General features: G+C 38.9%; 1 protein-coding gene and 1 long non-coding RNA gene across 4 annotated transcripts in view; one reads left to right on the forward strand and one right to left on the reverse strand.

Moving 5' to 3' along the window:
* Positions 1-23,260, forward strand: part of mcc (MCC regulator of WNT signaling pathway) — a 193,863-nt gene that overhangs the window by 64,200 nt on the left and 106,403 nt on the right. For 2 of the 3 annotated variants that reach the window (XM_043710801.1, XM_043710820.1), the window contains one exon: positions 22,107-22,220. The exons of the other annotated variant lie outside the window; for it this stretch is intronic. In XM_043710801.1, the coding sequence (XP_043566736.1) occupies positions 22,107-22,220 (114 nt within the window). The remainder of the gene's footprint in view (positions 1-22,106; positions 22,221-23,260) is intronic. 3 annotated transcript variants of the gene reach the window in all.
* LOC122560281 lies at positions 236-21,007 on the reverse strand. Its single transcript, XR_006314713.1, has 2 exons — positions 20,884-21,007; positions 236-480 (listed from the first exon to the last, which is right to left on the reverse strand). It is a non-coding gene; the product is annotated as an uncharacterized LOC122560281 (long non-coding RNA).

Genomic DNA, 23,260 nt, shown 5'->3' on the forward strand with positions numbered 1-23,260 from the left:
ATTAAAGAATTATGTCAATTTTGGGATGGTGTGCTTCTTTAAAAGTGGATATGTTGTTTTGACTGGTAGAGAATACATTGAGTGACACCATTGAAGAAAATGAAAGTGAAGTCAAAAGAAGGTTCCATTTGTATATACAGATCAACCTCGGTTCTCCAAACGAGACGGACAGAGTATTTTGTTCATATAACTGATCTGATTGTAAACCAAAGAAACTGTACTGAACGTGTAAAAATAGCATGTTTACAGAGTTTTAATTTCATTGAATCGATAAAATGTGTACAAACACTGGATATTGCTTAAAAATTCATGATATTTTACAAATAAAATCACTTTTTGCTGAGAGTTCAACTGAAGTCTGTGAAGTTTATCGCTGACATTTTCCTCTGTTTTATCCTGGTCCTCGACAGTAGCTGGCATTTTTTTGTTTGCTGTGGTGCCGCTGTCCAGACTGACCAAGTGTTGTCCCTCCCTCAGTGACTGCCAAACAGCGACAGCGAGAGAGAGAGAGAGAGAGAGAGAGAGAAAGAAAAATAAATACAGGGGAACAAGAGAGCGTGAAGACTTTATTTCCATTGATTTCAGTTTCTGTCCTCTCATCAATTTTTTTTTTAAGGGGGTTAGTGTTTTCCTCTTGCTTCCTCCCATCAAGTTTTCCTCCTGTTTATTTTCATGTGTGCTAACTACGATTTGCTCTGCTGCATCAATATCTTTCAGCTGACAAGAAAATTTAAGTACTTTTTGTTTGGGGGGAAGAAAAGAGTCATCACGTAATAATGCGAGAAAAAAGCCAAAGTGCAACCTCATTTTTTGACTTAACTCTCTGGAGAATGAGCTGAGGAAAAAGATTGTTGGGTTCGCAAAATGGAGCAAGTCAGTGATGAGAGGCAATCTTGCTGAGCTCACAGCTTGGGCTTGCACATACATTGTTCTTATGTGTTCACAGTCACAAACCTTTGTCCTCCGGGAGAATAATAATCTGAGAGCCTTTGTGTAAAAAGTGTTAGACTTAACTCTAACCCTCACGTCTCGAGTATATATTTAAAGTTAATTATTTATGAAAGCATACTTGCATCTAAATTCCTGTTCAAATTTACAAAATGATACATTAAATGGACGAGGAAGAGAATTTTCCTGCTTCAGTTGAAAGCTTCATGTGTTGATCTGGCTTTACCTTCCAGGAGCTACACTCTATGTATGACTCAAAGCTGACATAATCTCTCAGTCACTTTTCTGAACAATAACTGATCTTACCTAATAAAAGTAAAACATTGCAGATGCTAGAAATCTGAAACAAAAATAGAAAATGCTAGGGACCTTGAAATGTTGTTCGGGTAATCCGAAAATTGGATAATTGATGTTCGGATAACCAAGATTGTTCTGTAGTATGCCACATTGGTATTGATCTTTGGCAAATTTTGGATCAGATTCAGTTCATAAAGCACTGAATGGGTTAAATCTAATTTGCTAATGTCTTTTATGATCCTACTGGGGACTAATAATATTTAAATGAAAATATCTGAACATGTAGCAATAAACCAACAAACACAACAAAATTTTGTACTTCAAATAAAAACAAACTTTTAAAATTTTAAAAAAATATACCAAAATGTAAACTGTAATAAAATTTATGACTTAGATTTCTTGTGATCCGTTTAATAACTTTTGGTGGAGTGAACCTCCAATTCTTTTTTTTTTTTACGAATCATGCCATTTTGGAATCCATAGCTCCAATACGGGCCTCCCTTTCACTACCACACATTGGTTTAAAATATCAGAAAATCTCCTCTGCTGCTCTAGTTTTGAACTGCAACCAAGCGAATTACTTCCAGAATTTTAACTGTTCTTTATTGAGAGAATTGCTGTTGATTTTTTCAGGTAAACACATCTTCCAGTCATTTGACCTTGCACAGTACATTGGCTTCCAATTGCAGTCTGCATCATGGTCGATAAGTCTATCATTTGCTCTGCTTCACATGTTGATCTGGCTTTACCTTCCAGGAGCTACACTCTATGTATGACTCAAAGCTGACATAATCTCTCAGTCACTTTTCTGAACAATAACTGATCTTACCTAATAAAAGTAAAACATTGCAGATGCTAGAAATCTGAAACAAAAATAGAAAATGCTAGTGAAGTTCGGATCTGTCAGCATCTGTGGAGAGAGAAATAAAGTTGTATTTTTGTCCAGTTTGACTCCTTTTTTGAACTGAAGGTGACTGGACGATGATGGCTTTAATAATGTTGAAAGAGAGGAGAAGGAGCAGCAATTTGCTGAGGTTGCGCAGAGCAAAAGAGAAAGTGTGCTAGTTATGTTAAAGAAGGGTGTAACGTGTAAAATATGTGCAAATGTTAGATGTGAGAAGTAGAAAATGGGACTAAGTCTCTTATTAGATTAGATTACTTCGTGTGGAAACGGGCCCTTCGGCCCAACAAGTCCACACCGACCCGCCGAAGCGCAACCCACCCAGACTCATTCCCCTACATTTACCCCTTCGCCTAACATTACGGGCAATTTAGCATGGCCAATTCACCTAACCTGCACATTTTTGGACTGTGGGAGGAAACTGGAGCACCCGGAGGAAACTCACGCAGACACTGGGAGAATGTGCAAACTCCACACAGACAGTCACCTGAGGCGGGAATTGAACCAGGGTCTCTGGAACTGAGGCAGCAGTGCTAACCACTGTGCCACCGTGCCGCCCAGTGAGAGTAAAACCAGGAAGGGGTTGAGGTCATTCATAAGTACAGATTGACAGTATTATGCATTGTAGCAAACCAGTCTGCATTTGTCCTTTTTTCCACCTATCACATTTCCGACGCCCCTCCCCCAAGTCCCTCCTCCCTATCTTTTATCTTAGCCTGCTGGACAAACTTTCCTCATTCCTGAAGAAGGACTAATGCCCGAAACGTCGATTCTCCTGTTCCCTAGATGCTGCCTGACCTGCTGCGCTTCTCCAGCAACACATTTCCATCTCTGATCTCCAGCATCTGCAGACCTCATTTTCTCTTCAAAATGTTTGCATGCCCCAAAGCATAGTATATTGGCGTGACCATGCAGGTGCTACGGCAACAGATGAATGGACATCATGCAACAATTGCTAGACAGGAATGTGCCCTTCCAGTCTGGGAGCATTTCAGCAGTAAAGGACATTTGGCCTCTGATCTTCGGGTAAGCATCCTCCAAGGCAGTCTTCAAGGTTCACAACAATGCAGAATCGCTGAGCAGAAACTGATAACAGAGTTCTGTACCCATGAAGACTACCCCAACCGTGATCTTGGGTTCATATCATGCTACATGTAATCCTGCCATACTGTTCTGTATTTGTAAAATCTTTACTCACTGCCCTGTTTTAACACCATCACCTTGATAACTTATGATCTCTTAATTTGTTTGTACAGTTTTGGATTAATTGTTATTTTGGCTTGACCCTTGACATGAGACTCTTATACCTATCATGTTATTCCAGCCATTTGGTTTATTTCCAGCATCACTTATTTTTAATTTTTTGTAATTATCTCTCTGCCTCAATTAATTGGATAAGAAGGTTATCCTTCAATTGTTATTCAGCTGTTGACACTTTACTCACGCGGTCAGACACTTTGGATTACCTGCAGACAATTATTATTTATCCTGTTGACACTTGACTATCGTCATTAGTATGATCTTTTAATCTCTTAGCCTATAAATTTAGTACCTGTACACTCTTCTTCACGTCACCTGGAGAAGGGGCAGAACTTTGAAAGCTTGTGATTTTAAATAAATCTGGAGTATAACTTGGTGTTGTGTGACTTGTGACTTTGCCAATGTAAATCAGATGAGCAGCAAATATGGAGGACTGGATTGAAAGAAGTATGCTTAAACTGCTGCTTCACCTGGAATGTGTATTTATGGGCCTTTTAACAGTGAGAGGGAGGAATTGAAAATGCAAGCATTACACCTTCTGTGATTAAGTTAAGGGGGTGGCGGTGAGAACATGGTATTGGTGATGGAGCAGAATATCAGAAAGGGTTTGATCCCTGCAGAATACTAACAGTGGCAAGGAGGGAAGGGAATGTTTGTTGAATGTGTTGATGCAGAATTGGACTGTTAAATAATCTCAACCTATTAATCCAGAGCAAAAGAAGTCATTCTTGTTCTTGATGGAATGTGTATGGCGTGGTAAAGTCACTGGACTAGCAGTGCAGAAAAGAAGGCTAATTCTCTGGGTCAATGGATTTAAATGCCACCATGGCAGCAGATGAACTTTAAGTTCAATTTATATAAAATTCCGGAATTGAAAACCAGTCCCAGTAATGGTGACCATGAAACTGTTTTTAATTTTCACAAATACCTATCTGGATGACAAAGGAATTTTTGCGACAGAAATCTGCTGTCTTTACCCTGATCCTTTCTGACAATGCCACAGAATTATGGAATCCTACGGCGTGGAAGCAGTCTATTCGGCCCATCCAGTCCACACTGACCCTCCGAAGAGCATCCCACCCACCTTATCCCTGTAATCCAGCATTTCCCTTGGTTAATCCACCTCATTTGCACATCTCTGGATGCTGAGCAGCTTGGCATGGCCAATCCACCTAACCTGCACATATATGGACTGCGGAAGCCAGAGCGCCTAGAGGAAACTCGTGCAAAAACAACAAGTATGTGCAATCTCCACACAGACTGTCACCCGAGTGTGAAATTGAGCATGCGTCCCTGGCACTGTAGGGTAGCACTACTAACCACTGAGCCACCGTGGAAAGGTTTAAAAAAAAATCACTGAGTACTTTTGTGATTGAATTTAGAGCAAACCGTAGCTACACAACCACACTGTCGCAAGGGGAATTGGTTTTGAGTAAATTCGCAAGTAAGTACTACCTTGTAAATGCCGTATATATGCATACGTTGTGAGAAGCTCTGTAAATGGCCATTGGCTAAAAGTGACTTAGATTTAAAAACATTCTTTCGCAATTTTATTTCGGAAAACTGAATTTTCCTTGTTTGATATGACAACTCTTGTATCAAATTGTTTTTTAGTCCTTCCAGCTCAAAATAATGTTTTGAAGAATCATTATTGTGGTTTAAGCTTCAACTTTGACTCAGACATCTAAAAGATTCAATGTATGAATTTACAATTTTGAGGGATCTCACATTCATGTCAACTTTTACAAAATCAAAGATATAATACATTTTCTTTGACGTAGTAATCATTACTTGCCTTCCCTCAAGTTGCAACCTTTCAACCCTAGATCTCATTCGTCATGCTACACCACTCTGATGGGATCTGGCCATGCATCCAATTGGCTTTGTTTCTGTCCTGACACACTTTCGTGATTTGTTTATTAATTATTTAAAACAGTACTCTGCAAACCATCTTACTCCCTGGCTGATTGCATGTACAGCTTGGCACAGTACACACACACAATACATAAATGCCTCACTGGTTATCTTAAGCCTGTCAATCTTGCCCCTCACCAAACATTATGCCAGCGGTTAAAAGATTGAAAGCAAGACTTCTTTGTTTCTTGTAGAAAGCTGAGGTGTTTAGCCTGTTGTTGAATTTGTTGGTAATCATGCTTGAAAACTATTTCAGTTGGTTTTGAAAATATGAAGACTGTCATTTTTAGCACAAGTTTTTTGAACAATGACAGAAAATGTATTGAAATGATCTTTAAAAATATTTTGTGCAATTTTAATTTGAGCTTTTTACTCTATAATTATACTGAACATTGAAACACTATTACTTTAATGCTTTTCAAGTGTGTATATGTGTATTTATTTTTCAGAATCCTTTTTCCTAACATTGTCATAGTTCTGCACTGAGAAACTTGTTCATTTTTCATGATATCAAACTTCACATGGTTGATCACTCTCTCCGGTAGTTCCCTATCACAGTGCAACTGTTTTTCTTCCTCGTCTGCATCTGATTAGCAAAAAGAATCTGCATTTATAGTGCACTTTGTCATATCCTCAGGATATCTTCCAGATTCCGAATGAATCACTTTGAAGTGCTCTCAATATGTCGGCAAATATGGTGCACACAACTAGGTTTTGTAAACAACCATTGTACAAAACTGCCTGCTCTGCTTTAATTTTCACTGCAAGTTTTTTACATCCACTTTGTCCAAGCTACTGACATGTAGATCTTGAGAGATGCTGATTATGTTAGTGTAGATTTAAACATAGAACCATTTAATTCATGAAAGTTTTTTTTAATTTTTGACTGTTTTTCTTAATAGTCTTTCTCTTTTCAGTTACTTTCTGTACCTGCTTTGATATTAATGTTTCAATTTAAACTTCCTAGTGTAGGCAAAGTGGGGGAAGAAAATCTTGAATTGTTTGTGAGTTAAAAGAGATAATCAAAAAGGAAAATGTTGGGTAAGTTGGATAAGCCAGAGGAGTACAAATGTTTGAACTGATGAGAAACGTTGGGAAATGGGAAAGAAATAGTCTCTAGTAATTGAATTTCAGGATTCTATTGTATAGTAAACAATTAGATAGTTAACAATGTTAAATTAACTTAGAGGGGCATCAGTCTAACTTAGGTAACTGCAAATAACTTTTACATCTGAGGCTGAAAAATAGAACCGTTTGAATTCAAGGATTTACTGCAAAGTTGGGTAAATTGTTTGTGGGTGGGGGGGTGGGGGGAGGAGGAGGAGGAGGAGGAGAATGGTAATGGGGGCTAGATGGAGGATTGGGTAAATTGCCATGCTCCATGCCAGTGACGTCATCTGGTAGTAAAGCATGCATATCCAATTATGTGATCTGTTGATTCTTGCATGTACATGACATGGCAAGGCAGAACCGGCAAGATATTGCAGATATGCAATTGCCACACAAAAAATATGGATCTTGATGTTTTGATAGGATATCTGCAAATTGGACCTTTGGTAAAAGTAAAATTGGAATGTAGGAAGTGGGGACAGTGGACTTGGTGTACCTGGATTTTAGATTCTAACAAGACACAACAGAAAGTAGTACTCTTGGGAGATAAGAGGCTAAAGTAGAGTCTCAAATTGATATTTGTAGTGGACTAGAAGGTAGATGATAGACCAAGAGTGAAGGATACTTTCTCAAAATGGCTAGAAGTGGCAATGATATCCTACGTATATGATTCTGTTCTAGACTGCAAGTTGCTGAATACATCAATGATATGCATATAGGACTAAATGTTTGCAGATAATACTAAGATAGGTAATATAGTAATTAATCTTACAAAATTAAGCTGCAAAGTTATATCGATGAGATGAAATTGCTAAGAAGTGGTAAAACAATTAAGTATCAGGAATTGGAAGGTGATCTGTTAGAAAATCTGTTGACGTAGAAAAGTGGAGACTTATGGTGTGGTTTTGTGAAAGTTTAAAGATATGTTTGAATAAGGTCATAAAGCTGATGTAATATTGGTATAGAGTATGTGCAACCTGATTCTTGAAGGATCTGACAAGAGGGTACATGGATACAAAAGATATATCCTTGTTAAACATGGTTTATGATCCACTTCTGTAAAAGTTATGGTGGGAAAACAGAAGGAGCTCTGATGAGACACACCTGTGTCATCATTTAAGTATATATCGAAGGAGCAGGGAATAGGGATGTGTGAACAGAGCAAATGAAGGCATTGAATGCAGTTCAAGGCATCAATATGAATTCATAAAATAGAGCATTTTAAATATACATGATGTTATGCCTGTTAAGTTGAAACCTGCAAAATCCTAACAGGACTGGACAGGATAAACGCAGGTAGGATGTTCCAGTTACCAAAAGTCCAAAACCAGAGGTCGCAGTCTAAAGATGCAGGGTAAACCATTTAAATGGATCAGGAAAAAATTTCTTCACTCAGTGGTGAGCCTATGGAGTCTCGACCACAAAAAAAGTCTCATGTTTTCAAGAAGGAATTAGATATAGTTCTTAGGGCTAAAGGGATCCAAAGGTATGGAATAAGAGAACAAGAATGAGTTAATAATCAGCCATTGAATGGTGGAGCAGGATCAAAGGGCTGAATGACTCCTACTTTCTATGTTTCTGCATAAAACATGTCAAGTCCTCCCAAGAATCTTTTGTTTCAATAGGGTCAACTCTCACTCTTCTTGACTTGATTGAGTACTGGCTCAATCAGCTAAACCTTTCCTCATAAGACAATCCCTCCATACCCTAGATTACCCTAGCGAACCTTCTCTGGACTGATTCAATACCAGGTGTACCTTTCCTTAAATAGTGTGCCCAGAACTGTCCACAGTATTCCAGCTGTGGCCTTACCACTACTTCGTATAGTTTTAGTAAGATTTTTTGTTTTCCAACTCCATTTCCATTGAACTAAAGGCCAACTTTCCATTTGCCCTTCTTATACCTGTTGAACTTCTATACTCGCTTTGAGATTTACACATAAGTAATCCCAAATCCCTCTGTTCTGTAGTTTTATGCTGTCTTTCACCATTTAAATAATATTATATTCCACCTGCCAAGTTTTTGTCTACTTGTCTTAACTTTTCTATATATCTTTGTCAATTTTTGTAGCATCCTCCCCACTTGCCTTTCCACCTATTTGTGTCATCCACAAATTTGTCTATTGTATGTTCGTTTTCCTCATTCAGGCCATTAATATATATGTTAAATTATAGTCCCAGAACTGATCCCTGTGGCACTCCAGTAGTTACAGGTTACATTCCTGAAAATACTCTTTTTAATCCAGCTCTAGCTTCTAAATATGAGAATATTATTTAAATACCCTTAATCAAAAAGGGTGAGAGATAAAATCAGTTAACAATTGGGCAGTTAGCTTAATTGTCTTTGGGAAAATATTAGCCTTGATAAACGATATGGTAGAGCATTTAGAAATACGTGATATCAAGCATGACTTCACAAATGGAAAGCATACCTCCCAACAGTAGAATTCTTCAAAGAACTAACAAGTGGGATAGATTAAAAAGGAACTTGTATCTGTAATCTGTTTGGATTTCTAAAAGGCGTTCAGTAAGGTACTGCATGTAAGATTACTTAACACCTCATGCCCTTGGGAGCAACATATTTGCATGGATAGGGGATTGTCTAACCAATAGAAGACAGAGTTGGATTAAAGGACTTCTATGTTAATGATAAGGTCCTGGGGATTATTGCCAAACAAAGAGACCTTTGGGTGCAAGTTCATAATTCCTCAAGTGTAGCTGCAGGTAGGCAGGGTGATCAGCTTGCCTTTTTGGTTAATACATTGAGTATTGGAGTTGGGAGGCAATGCTGCAGCTGTACTGGACTGTAGTGGTTCAGCCACTTTTGGAATACTACATGCAATTCTGGTCTTTCTGCTATGGGAAGAATGTTGTGAAACTTGAAAGGATTCAGACAAGATGTTGCCAGGGTTGGAGGTTTTGAGTTATAGGGAGAGGCTGAATAGGCTGAGGGCTTAGAAGTTTATAAAATCATGACTGGCATGGATAGGGTGAATAGTCAAGGTGTTTTCCCCAAGGTAGGGAGTCCAAAACTAGAGGGCATAGATTTGAGGTGAGTGGAGAAAGATTTAAGAGGCAACTTCTTCATGCAGAAATGGTGTGCGTATGGAAGGAAGTGCAGGCTGGTACAGCTACAACATTTAAAAGGCATGGGTATATTGTGACAATGCTGCTCCTTTAACAAGGTTGTGATGTCCTTTTTTTTCCAGAAGTGTTGTATGAGACACAGTTGCTGAAATGTCTGGCTTGATCGACTTCAAGAAGCTTTTAAGTTTGTAAAATAAAAGGGGAGTGGCCAATTCTCCCAATTCAACTTTACTTTGGTTTGAGCATAGAACATCACAGCGCAATACAGGACCTTCGGTCTTCGATGTTGCGTCAACCTGTGGAACCAATCTGAAGCGCATCTAACCTACGTTATTTCATTTTCATCCATATGTTTATCCAATGACCATTTAAATGCCCTTAAAGTTGGCGAGTCTATTACTGTTGCAGGCAGTGCATTCCATGCACCTACTGAGTAAAGAAACTACCTCTGGCATCTGTCCTATATCTATCACCCCTCCATTTAAAGCTATGTCCCCTCATGCTGGCCATAACCATCCAAGGAAAACTATTCTCACTGTCCATGCTATCTCAGCCTCTGATTTTCTTATGTCTCAATTAAGTCACCTCTCAACCTTCTTCTCTCTAACGAAAACAGCCTTTCCTTGTAAGACCTTCCCTCCACACCAGGCAACATTTTACTAAATCTCCTCTGAACTTTTTCCAAAGCTTCCACATCCTTCCTATAATGCAGAGACCAGAACTGCACGCAGTACCCAGTGTGGCTGCACCAGAGTTTGTACAGCTGCAGCCTCACCTCGTGGCTCTGAAACTCAATCCCTCTATCAATAAAAGCTAATACACTGTATGCCTTCTCAACAACCCTATCAACCTGGGTGGCAACTTTCAGGGATCTAGGTACATGGACACTGAGATCTCTCTGCTTACCTACACTTCCAAGAGTCTTACCATTAGCCCACTACTCTTTATTCTTGTTTCTTCCAAAGTGAATCACCTCGTACTTTTCTGCATTAAACTCCATTTGCTACCCCTCAACCCAGCTCTTCAGCTTATCTATGTCCCTCTGTAACCTGCAACATCCTTCAGCATTATCCACAACTCCACCAATCTTGGTGTCATCCACAAATTTACCAACCTGTCCTTTGCGCCTTCATCTAGATCATTTATAAAATGACAAATAGCAATGGCTCCAAAACAGATCCTCACGGTACATCACTAGTAACTAGTTTGGTTTGTGTCTTACCAGTCTGGCTGTTCAGAGCAAGCAGTCAGTCAGTTTTGAGGCTGCTTGTCAAAGGAACAGCTACATGGAATAAGGTGTTCTATACTGAATCTCTCTGTCATCTCTCCTGTAAGATCCTGGGTTTGATTTTACCTTTTTTGCCAAGTGGTACTAATGGGGATGTCGCAAGTATTTGGAACAGCATCACTAAGTTGGAATAATTTGTTGGATTTTTGGATAGGTTCAGTTATTCTGTGTTATATTTTCTTTTTGTGTTTGTTTTTGATTTGGTACTCTGTAAATAACTTCTGTTTTGTTTAAAACCAAGGGGTTTTGATTAGCTACATCACTTCTGGAATATCCACTTTACACCTGTTCAAAACAACTTGAAAAGTTAGGGTCTGAGCTGACTTGAAATGTTTTGAGGGGGTCTGGCCTAGTCCATACCAATATGAATAGAAAGGGTTGAGGGGGATGTGGGCTAAATGCTGGAAAATTGGATAAGAGCAGTTTTAGAATATCTGATCGGCATGGGAGAGTTGGACCAAAGAGTCTGTACATCACTATGACTCTATAAAGGAGGCATTTTCAGGAAAGCAGTCTGGAACTAGTGGACTGCCACAGCGATGAATGCTGGGGCTACAATTACTTATAAAAAAATTTACTACTTGGATGTAGGAAGTGAATGCATTGATGCCAAGTTTGAGATGACACAAAAACAGACTTGAGTGATTGTTTGGAGTTGGCGTGTTCTCCCCATGCCTGCTTGGGTTTTTGGACTGCGGGAGGAAACTGGAGCACCTGGCAAAGATGTGCAGATTAGGTAGATTGGCCATGCTAAATTGTCCCCTAAAATCCAGCTAGATGGATTATGAGGATATATAAAATTACGCTTACGGGAATTGGGTGCTGGATTGGGTCTCTGTGGGATGCTGTTCAGAGCGTTGGTGTAGACTTGAGGTTGAATGGCCTCTCTCTGCATTGTAGAGATTCTAGGATTCTGTGACCATGATGATACAGAAGGGCAGCAGCTACATGAGAACACCAGTACTTGCAAGTTCCCCTTCAAGTTAGAAACCATTCTGCCTTCGAGCTATATTGTGTTCCTTCACTGTCATTGGGTGAAAATCCTGTAAATGTCTCTTCAGCCCGAGGACCGCAGAGGTTGAAGAAAGCAGCTCATTCAGGGCAATTAAAGATGGACGATAAATGCTCTCATCTTGTATACAAAAGCAAAACTGGCCTGTTCCCTGAATGTGATCATATTAAACTGATTTTCAAGTCCATTGATTAAAATGGATTAGATTAGATTAGATATCCTACAGTATGAAAACAAGCCCTTTGGTCCAACCAGTCCATGCCGACCCTCCGAAGAGTAACCCACCCAGACATATTTCCCTCTGACTAATGCACCAAACATTATGGGCAATTTGGCACGGGCAATTTGGCACAGCCAATTTACTTGACCTGCACATCTTTGGACTGTCCGAGGAAACTGGAGCACCCGGAGGAAACCCACGCAGAGAATGTATAAACTCCACACAGACAGTTGCCGAGGCTGGAATTGAACCTGGGTCCCTGGTGCTGCAGTGCTAACCACTGAGCCACCGTGCCAGTTTAGATTATGACAGATTTAAATTTTCTTGTCAAACTGGATCCATTCTCCAAAGTCTCAATGGTGCATACCAAGCTGAATACACAGCTGAGATGTCCAGCATGGAAGCAGACCATTCTGTCTAACTCGTCCATGCCAACCAGATATCTTAAATTAATCTAGTCCCATTTGCCAGCACTTGGCCCATATTCTTCTCAATCCTTCCTATTCATATACCGATTCAGATGCCTTTTAAATGCCTGCACTGCTTCATCTGGCAGTTCATTCCTCTGCATGAAAATATTGCCCCTTACTTCCCTTTTTAAATTTTTACCCTAAACCTATGCCCTCGAGTTCTGGACTCTCCCACCCCAGGGGGAAAAAAACCTTGTCTATTTACCCTATCTATGCCCCTCACGATTTTATAACCTCTGTATGTTCACCCCTCATCCTTCAATGCTCCAGGGAAAACTGCCTCAGCCTATTCAGCCTCTCCCTATAGCTCAAATGCGAATGATTCAGGAGATAGGTCATGCATATTTATCTAAGTTGGTATCTTACCTACATGTAACCATCAAAGACAGACTCCATTCTAATGGTTTTGGTGTTTGTAATGGAAGATATTCAGCCAACTTAGAAGCTGTGAAGTAATTTAAAAGTGGTCTTGTTTGGTCTGTCTTATTTGGTTTCAACTCCCTCAGTAAATATTTTTTGATGTGAGGAAAATTGCACAGCACAGAATATTGCAGAGAATTTGCAGTATCGATGGGTTTCGTTTTATCTACCTGCTTGTAAAACAAAAATTAGAGTGTATAGGTTTAAACTGATTAGCTGATGAAAAAAGGGTGATAAGAGAAAATGCTTTTTCACATAGGGAGTAGCTAGTGTACGGAAAGGTGGTGGAGGCAGCTTCAGTTGAGGCATTGGATAGTTATTTGGATGGAAGTGGTATGAAGGAATATTGGGGGTGGGTGGGGGGGTGGGGAGCGTAAGGAGATAGGAGTTTGGAACTTGATAATAGAACTGTTGTGCTGAATGACCTCCTTACCATAACAATTCTGAGATTGTCACTTTAAATACAAACTATTATAAACAAATACTCCAGCAACTGAAATATTGAACAAATAGAAACTCCAAATACCAGCAGGTCTGGCATTTATGGAAAGAGAACAGATACTGTTTCAGGTCTGTGATCTTTCTGTATTCCATAATCTGTATGGAGCTATAATTGAGGAAGAAAAGAAATAAGTGGGAAAAAATATAGTGCCCACACGAATTTGAGCTGGTATCGGTTATCTTGGCATAGACTGTAATTAAAACTAGTATAATCAATGTATGTCTCTGCTACTATGAATCGCATTTCAATAGTAATCTTGAAACTGGCAGCAATTAAGCTAAGCTCTACTTTATAACATGATTTGAGCAGTCTTTCCCAATAGGGATTGAACTCATTACTATCAGTTTGTAACAAAATTAGAGGTCTAATTTGGTTTAGCTCAAACTTAAGTGTTTAGATCAGAGTGGTGCTGGAAAAGCACAGCAGGTCAGGCAGCATCTGAAGAGCAGGAAAATCAACGTTTTGGGCAAAAGCCTTTCATCAGGAATAGAGGTAGGGAGCCTCCAGATTGGAGAGATAAATGCACATTTATCTCTCCAATCTGGAGGCTCCCTACGTCTATTCCTGATGAAGGGCTTTTGTCCGAAACGTCGATTTTCCTGCTCCTCGGATGCTGCCTGACCAATGCTTTTCCTGACCTATGCTTTTCCAGAGCTGAAAATGTGTTGCTGGCAAAGCGCAGCAGGTCAGGCAGCATCCAAGGAACAGGAGAATCGAGCATCTGCAGCCCTCACTTTCTCTCTATGCTTTTCCAGCACCACTCTGATCTAAACTCTGGTTTCCAGCATCTGCAGACCTCACTTTTGCCTTAAGTGTTTACAGTGATAAGATGCTGGAACAGGTTGTATGTATGTCATATCTTCGCTTAGGGGAGAAAATTGGCAGTAATAACTAAAACTTTTTCATTATGATTAATTGTGATGGGCATACTCTAGGCTTTTGTATTCTAGCATCAGCTTATTCTAAACAGATGATAAAAATACAATACCAGTGAGATACGTTGAGTCTTCCTTTTCGGAATGGAAGAAAATATTAACACCCAAGTGGAACAGAACATTAATATTAAAAGTCCCTTCTATTTGAATGATGAATGTTGCAGCATTGTACTGTTATGAACTAATTGGAATGTCTAGATTAATAGACATTTTGGGTTGGATTAATTATCTCACACTTCAGAATAAAACGCTAAGCAAATGAAAACTGCTTCCAATTCTATAGCAACATCAGATGGCTTTTAGTGACCTGACTCGTGACGTGTCTTAAAAAAATGGAACAAATCTTTTAGTTCCACCTAATGCTACTTGAAAGAGCATGGTTTCATCTTAGGTCCTGCATTCCAGTTCCTGGTTAAACAAATACTGTTGTGTTTATCTTTGCAAGGAAGGCTGCAGCTGTGCTTGTGTTATTCAGACTAGAAGTCTGGCCCTTGGGAAAAGAAAAGCAGAGTGAAAGAAAGACTTGTGATTAAGAAGCACCTGTGACTGTTAGCAAAGTCAGCACTCCATTTTTGAGCAGGAGCAGAGGCGTACAAGTCAATAGCTGCATTGAGCTTTAAGTCACTGTCAGGGTTGTTTCGTTTGAGATCCATTTAAGAATGAGTTACCCCCAGAGTAGGCAAAAGATTGAAAATAACAAGTTGTAAACTGAAGTAAGTGTATTGATATTTAATATTGTTTGAAGATGCATTGTAGTAATATTTTTCTGTGATCCTTAGAGCAACAGGATGTTTATCTGTCAGGAGAGTGATACTGCGGCACAAGTGCAGATTGATGACCTTTGGAAATAATTTTTTAATCCATTAATGGATGACATTTTCTGTTTGTTGACTGTTTTCCCTTGACAAATGCAGTTATATTTCTAGAAATCTCAATCTCAATTCAAGTCTGCACTGAACTGCATTTGGAGAAATTGAGCATTGCTCCATTTGGCCTGAGTTAAATTTGAAGTGTAGATTTTATATTTAAACTATTGTGGAGAAACTATACATTTTCTCCATAGTTTTTTATTTTAATGCTCTTTTAAAGTGTGTAGCGAAAGGAGTTTTCTGTAATAGTAAAATATCAGGCATGTTTATTAAAATATTATTTGATGCAGGACGATGACACTAGATAAGTATACTTGCCTCCTGTGTAGGTGATCCCACAGCAGATATTTCAATGTGAAAAGTGTCAACACTTCCTTGTCAGGGCTTGTGTAGTACACAATACTGTAAAGGTGTCTATATATGTATGATAATACCATGTCAAGCTCAGTCAGGCAGCAAATTCCCAAAAAATGCTTAATGCTTTCTCAAGATAATTTTCAGTAGCTGCTTCCTTTGCTGCTTTTTTAAAAAAATTGACAGACTATAGGCCTCACTGGCCAGGCCAGCATTTATTTGCTATCCCTAACTACTCTTGATAAGGCAGTCAGCTGTCGTCTTGAACCATTGCAGTGATGACTTTTGTTAAAAAATAGAGACAGCATTGCATCTTTCACGAAACAAAATTTACCAACTGGATTACTTCTTAGTTATATTTCTGCTTTGTTTAAAAGGTTTCATTTGACAGCTTCAGTTTATTTGAAAATTCTTGGCTAGGCCTGATCTTTTACCTCAAATGGTGATTCTGATGTGAGCTTGCGTTGTGGACTTTCAGGAAATATAAGGTGCCTGATGATCCAGGATGCAAGGTATTGTTCAGTCAGCTATGTTCATAGAATATTCTAGCAAATTTTCCTGTTTTCAACTTCTTTGAAGTTACATTAGAGGACTAAATTTAAAAATCTTTAAGATCAAATTTATGTTGTTTTAAAGAGGATGCATATTTTAAATATGTGAAAATGTGAATTAGATGCATGAAAAACTGCATGCACCTACCATAGTTTTGCTCTGTATCTGTAAACATCAAAGGGCACACTACACTCTCATTTTTCTTCAGTTTTTGTTTTAAAAATGAGTTGTTAATTTTGAAGTGAACCTCATTATCCCAGTTAAGGCATTGAATCATCAGAGCTTCAGCAATAGAGAGGCAGTATATCTTCATTTAATTTGTCATTTGTCAAAGTAGTGACAAATGAGTTGAATGCTGTTACTCATTCCCATCTGTCATGTTAGTTGTAAATATAATTTTCATGTGCAAAAGGTCATGTCATACATCCAGTAGGTTATCACAATAAATGTGTAGGTTAAGTGGATTGGCCATGGGGATCACAGGTTATAGGGATAGGGTAGGAAGAGGTCTGTGTGGACTTGATGGACCAAATGGCCTGCTTCCACACTGTAAGGTTTCTATGATGTGAAATTTGTAGAATTCCAAGGTTATTAAAATTAAATTGTGCTCGATGTGGAGACCCTTTTCTTAGTCGCCCCAAACCCCTATCTCCACAGTAATCAATATCATTAGCCCATCCCTGTCTCCAACTGTCTTCTGACTGTCATGAGCAATTAATTTGAGGTGAGAAATGTGTTCACATCTTCAGTTCACTTTTCATACATCTGCTAACTCTGAGGTTCTCCCTCCACATTGATGCCAGATCAAAGAGTTCTTCCAGTGACTCCAAACTGCCATCAACCCCACTATATTATCAAGCTGCAGGACCATAATAGTGCTGCTAAATCTTTATAACCCTAGCCAAGTGCAGGACCAAAATGGAGCAAAAATTCATTCTCCCACTCAATGCCAAATATCTTCTTCCATTTGGTGCATCTTGTATCTCCTCTTGCTTGTATTCTCAGCTTGAAAAAATAAAAATTACAAGCAGACATAAAGGTATACTATATTTTGCTTAATGAAGAAACATTGGTGAGTTTTTTCTGTGTATTTCTTAATTTGTTTATGGTATGAGTGTTCCCTATCCTAGTTTCTCTTAAGTGATAGTGAGCTACTGCATTTGACTTGGTGACATGGGAACATGTTGTTCCTCTGAGTGGTAGTGACCTTTGTATTGGAAGGTGATGTTGAAGCAACATTGTGGGCGGCACGGTGGCACAGTGGTTAGCACTGCTGCCTCACAGCACCAGAGACCCGGGTTCAATTCCCACCTCAGGCGACTGACTGTGTGGAGTTTGCACATTCTCCCCGTGTCTGTGTGGGTTTCCTCCGGGTACTCCGGTTTCCTCCCACAGTCCAAAGATGTGCAGGTCAGGTGAATTGGCCATGCTAAATTGCCTGTAGTGTTAGGTAAAAAGGGGTAAATGTAGGGGTATGGGTGGGTTGTGGGTCGGTGTGGACTTGTTGGGCCGAAGGGCCTGTTTCCACACTGTAAGTAATCTAATCAACCTTGGTGAGTTTCTTCAGTACATTTTGTGAATGTACACATGTAACCACTATACTTGTGGTGAAAGGAGTGATTGCTATGGTGCCATTCAAATGGGCTATTTTACCCTGGATGAAAATTTTCGTATTTTGCAATTGTTTTCAGGCAGTGATCTTCCATCAAGTTCCTGACTTATGTCTAGTGGGTGATACATATATTTTGGGGAGTCAGGAAGCGAGAAACTGGCCACAGAATATGATAAGTTTTTCTTCAGCTAATTTGATTCACTCCCATTAAGTCAAGAAATGGCTGACCACAATAGATACAGAAAAGGTTGCAGGTTCTGTTGGCCTCTGGCATTGAAGATCTCCTGTGCTCCAGAAATAGCTGCTCCTCAAGCCAAACTGTCCCAATATAGCTAAAACACTGGTACCCACCTGACAATATGGAAAACTTCTGATATATGGCACATTCACAGAAAACAGAAATAAGACCTAATTCTTTCAGTGAACATCCAAATTTACTATCAAAGCTTAATACTATAAAGTGGGACTTGCTTTCCAATAACTTGCTGACTGGCACACAGTTTACATTTTGCAAGGGAACCTTGGTTCCAGACTTGCAATGTTTCAGTCTTATTCTTGCTTCAGCTGTCTCTTAAATGGTCTTCCCCATCATAAGGTCACAAGTGCAGAAACTCAAAAATTATTGCATAGACTTGTTTGCAGTTTGTCAAACAATGAAGCTATTTGTTTCTGTAATCTGCAAGTCCAAACAATAGTCAACTTTGGGCTGATAATAGCAAAGCAATGCTTGTGCTGCACAACGGTGAGCACTGCCCATCTCCAACATCATAGAATCCCTACATTGTGGGAGCAGACTATTCAGCCCATCGAGCCCACACTGACCCCTCAAGCAGCATCCCACCCAGACTCATCCCAATGCTCTATCTCTGTAACCCCTGCATTTCCCATGGCTAACCCACCTAGCTTGCACATCCCTGGACACTGTGGGTAATTTAGCATGGCCAATCCACCTAACCTACACACCTTTGGACTGTGTGAAGAAGCCAGAGCTCCCAAAGGAAACACACACAGAAAAGGAGAAAGTGAGCTCATGGAAACCAAGATCAGCTTTCTGCTTCAGGCTGAAGATGCTTGCCAGTAAATTGGGTTTATATGCTTGCGTTGGCATCTGCTATCATTTCAGATGAGAATGTCTGTGGACCCCCATCCCTCTGCCAGTAGTTCAGTTGCAAGAACTTTTGAAAACTTTAGTCCAGTGCTTCAGTTGTGGTATCGTTTTTATGTGTGTATAAAATTGTTTGTTCTGCTGTTTGTCATGTAAATCATCCATGTTCAAATAAGATATATATTTCTGACCTAACATGTTCCTTTTAGGATGAAGCGTAGGAGTAGCAAGCTCAAAGAACTCTGGATATGTAGAAATATTCAGGACTGGATAAGAAGGAAAAGAGTTAAAGTGGGGGCTAATCAACAGTGGCCGAGTGGGGTATAAGAAGTGCAGCAGCCCTTGCTGCAACCCCTATTGAACCCTATTATGTAGGCACAGGCTGATTGATTGCAGTCACTTTCAGCCTGATACGAATAGCTGAAACATGTTCTTTCATGTGTTATATAACTTGCATATGTGAACTTTCTCCAGTTATGAAATTCACATGCTACACCAACTATTTGTGTAGTTGGTGCTTTATGGTATGAAAGCAGCATCAATATTTTGCATTTAAAAGCCTGGAGTGATAACTGTTACCTCATGCATTCTCAATGACAACAAAATGACCAATTATGATCATTTCTCATAATATAGACATCGTTTGTTTGAAATTTGGTATTCTTGTATTTGTGTGGATGCAAGATTAAAAGCTTTTACAGCATAGATCTTTCAGCAATGTTGACGTTTGGTACTACCTACAGTAACCTGTTGATGACTGGAAATAGCACTACAGGCAGTATCTGAGGAGGGAAAAACCAAGGTTAGCAATTCTATTGAAAGGGCATAGATCTGGCATGTTCTCATGTCTCTCCACAGTGCTTACAGACCTGATGAGTACTTCCAGCAATTTGTTTTTTGTTTCTGTTTTTCGTATCTTCGTGATTTTACTTTTTGTGCATATATTTTTCTTCCAAGTACAGTTTTGCAAGTCCTTGTTTAACATTGTAGTTCCTGAAAAATGCAACTTTAAATGAAATGTGAAGTGAATAAGAATTTCCTATTGCAGCTAGTGTAATTAATAGCAACTAGCTTTTGTTAGGATCCGTATGAGCTTTCTCATCAGATGAAAAAAACCATGTCTAATAAAATGTAAAACTTTACTAAATTCCTATATTTGTAGATAAACAAGCTTTTGCAATAAAACTGAAAGTTTAAAAGAAATATTCTGACAATTTGTATATGCTTCTGGTGTCTCTCTTTTTTTTGTATGTCTTTGTTGTACCCCAATCATCTAGCTTATTGCCTCTCCCAGTTCCTGAGCTCTTTGGTCGGACTGCTGTTTGTTTATTCATTCACAGGATTTGGGCATTACTGTCCAGGCTAGCATTTATGGCCCATCCCTAGTTGCCCAGAGAGCAGTTGTGAGTCGACCACATTGCTGTGGGTCTGGAATCACGTGTAGGCCAGACCAGGAAAGGATGAAGTTTTGTTCCCAAAAGGACATTAGTGAACCAGATGGGTTTTTCTGACAACTGGCAATGGTCATCATTAGTCTCTTAATTCCAGAATTGTTTTTCATTGAATTCAAATGCCACCATCTGCCATGGTGGGATTTGAACCCTCATCCATAGAAGATTATCTGGGTCTTCCAGTCGGCTATATACGATGACTATATATCCCGTTCCCTGACCACACTCACTGACCTTGCTCATGCCTGCTAACCTTTCCTACATCTGACCCTCCCATCATTTCTAACCTGCTCACCGTACCTTCTGTTCCCCTTTTTTTTTTAAACTGCTTGTTGTTTCCTCCTTCAGTCAATGAAAATGTCAATGAGAGAGAATGCTGGAAACAACTGGGAGGGTTAGTGAGATGGAAGGGTTAGGTCTGTGAATAAGAGAGACCACTGAAAAAAATGGTGCTGATTTGGGTCATGAAACTCAACATCAGTTCCAAATGTAATTTAAATGGAACACTCAACGCTAAGCATGAATGTTGCCCCTATAAACTGACATTAAATTGGAACAACTTAAAATAGGAACTTACTGTTTGTTGTATTAAAATTCTGGAATTCCTATGGACATAATTCTATCAGAGCAAGGCCTGCAGCAGGTTGAAAATTGTCCACCCCAGTTTCTTCGGCCAGTTGGTGTTGAGCAATGAATGTGGTTTGCATCCTGAGAGCAAATATAGTACAGAGAATACGCAATTCTATGTTTAATGTTTAAATCAGTTAATTTTTAATTTAAAATAGTTTGCTGAAGGTTAGGAAAAAATTAACAGTTCAAAAGTTTTCTCTGGAAAGGGAGTGTCATGAGCTGCTTGCAATGTTGAAGCTTTGTTCATGTTCTTGGAAAACAAAAAAAAAGTCGGAATGATCTCATTAAGCTGGTTTTAAAAACATCATATGGTGCAGTTTGCCAGTTCAAAATTCTGCTCATTATTGTATTCAGTTTTTAAACATTAGAAAGTATGGAATGGAAGCAGGTGAAGGCCATTTGGCTTCTCAATCATGCACCTTTTTAAAATAAGGTTATGACTGACTATTTTCCTGTCTGGCCCTCCCAAATCTTTTTGTTTCTCTTGTTGATCAAAAATCTGGCCAACTCAATTTTGCATGTACTTAGTGACCTAGCCTCCACTGCTCTCTCCAGTTATCAGGTGCTAAAGTAATTTTATCTTTTGGTAATTTGTTTAGAGACCAAATGCATATTTTGAACTTTAAGCAAAACCTTTTTTTATTTGTTTCGCTTTATCTAGTTTTACCCAATTAAAATATTTGAGGTATTCTGGACAAGACCTACCAATATAATAAATATTCACTATCTTTTGTCGATAAGCATAATAGTCATCCGTGATATTGCCTGGCTCCGATTTGGTATTAACCCTGAAGCCAAATACCTGTCTCCCTGTAGTCAAAATACAATTTATTGAACCAATGTTTTAAGCACCACAACAATATTCAAGGAGCTAGTTATTTGACCAGATGGTTAGAGTGTAGTGCAGTAGTTCCAGTACTATGGGTTGGATCCCATTCCAACTAGGTAGTTCTTAGGCCTGCCTTCTCTCCTTCCCCCAAAGTGATCAGAAACGTTTGGTCCACAAGGACATTACACAAAGAGAGAAAAGCTATCGGATGATATGCAGTGGAAGAATCTGTACTAGTGAACTAGCTCTTAATTTACAGCTACAAAAAACATATCACTTTGAGCAGAATCATCTCTCATAATTTGAATCCTTAATTAATTCTACTTTGCTTTCTTCACCAGCTACATTTAGCAGCCCTAGCATCATTAAAAACAGACATAGTGGATCTCAATAAAAGACTGCAGCATACAGAACGGGAGAGGGACTTGTTAGAAAAGAAGTTGGCAAAATCTCAGGTAAATGAAGGACAAAAAATTATATGCTGTAACATTGGTTATTATTTAGAGCAACTGAGTTTGTTAAAACTGATTATGGGGATAACCATGCATATAATGGCAAGATATTTAGCTTTTCTGCAATGATTAATTTAAAATTTGATTCATGAAATGGTTTTGCAAGGTATAGATTATGCCATCTCTGCTGAAATTTATATCATCATTATGAAATTACATGCGGTCAGTTTTAATTTCAGAAAATTCTGTCTAGATAATCTGGTTTAAACAGAGTATGATTTAATCTTCATAAATGGTTTTGAACATGCAAATCTGTATAATATTAGTAAAATGTAATATGAAGCTGGAAGAATTGGGTACTGAAGTACAGTTTTTAAAGCATGACAATATCTGTGTTGAAAAATGGCTCTAAAATGCCCTTTTAATAGCAGTTATGTCAGATGTTCTGTTGGTTAAAGAAGTTTGTGTGCATCCAACGATTGCCTGCAGTATGACTATTGGGCAGTTTATGACTTTAATGAATCATCATTAACTGCCACATTTCAACCTCTTGCCCTGTCTAGAGCTTAAATGGATCAATGCAATGTTTAATGGATGAATAACTTTCCCCACTTGCATTATCTCAAAAAGGATTTTTAACTGTGTTGATTTTCTTTTGCTGGTTAAAATTATTGATGTTTTTGAAACTTTTCTACACTTGCCCTCACTGAAAGTTCGAGATTGGTTAATCCTGAAGTTCAGTTTAAAAACATCTGTTGGAAACCAGTACTGAAATAAGTTACTTCCAGAGATGGCCTGGTAGGTTATTCCTGTTGAATTAACTTCATTGGGAGCATAAAGAGAAGATCTATTCCAAGGGTGAAGGAGGGAGAAAAAGGAAGAAAAGAAGGATTCTCCGCAAGTCATTTCCGTTAAGGGTCTTGAAGGGAGCAGTTTACTTCAACTTCTGCAATGGTCAATGCTGAAACATCTTCTGATTAAAACCTTCCAACAACTGCAGTCAGAAATGGCATTTCAATGGATGATAAGGGCAGCAACTCTAA

This window comes from Chiloscyllium plagiosum, chromosome 2 (assembly GCF_004010195.1).
Source record: "Chiloscyllium plagiosum isolate BGI_BamShark_2017 chromosome 2, ASM401019v2, whole genome shotgun sequence".
Classification (NCBI taxonomy): domain Eukaryota; kingdom Metazoa; phylum Chordata; class Chondrichthyes; order Orectolobiformes; family Hemiscylliidae; genus Chiloscyllium; species Chiloscyllium plagiosum.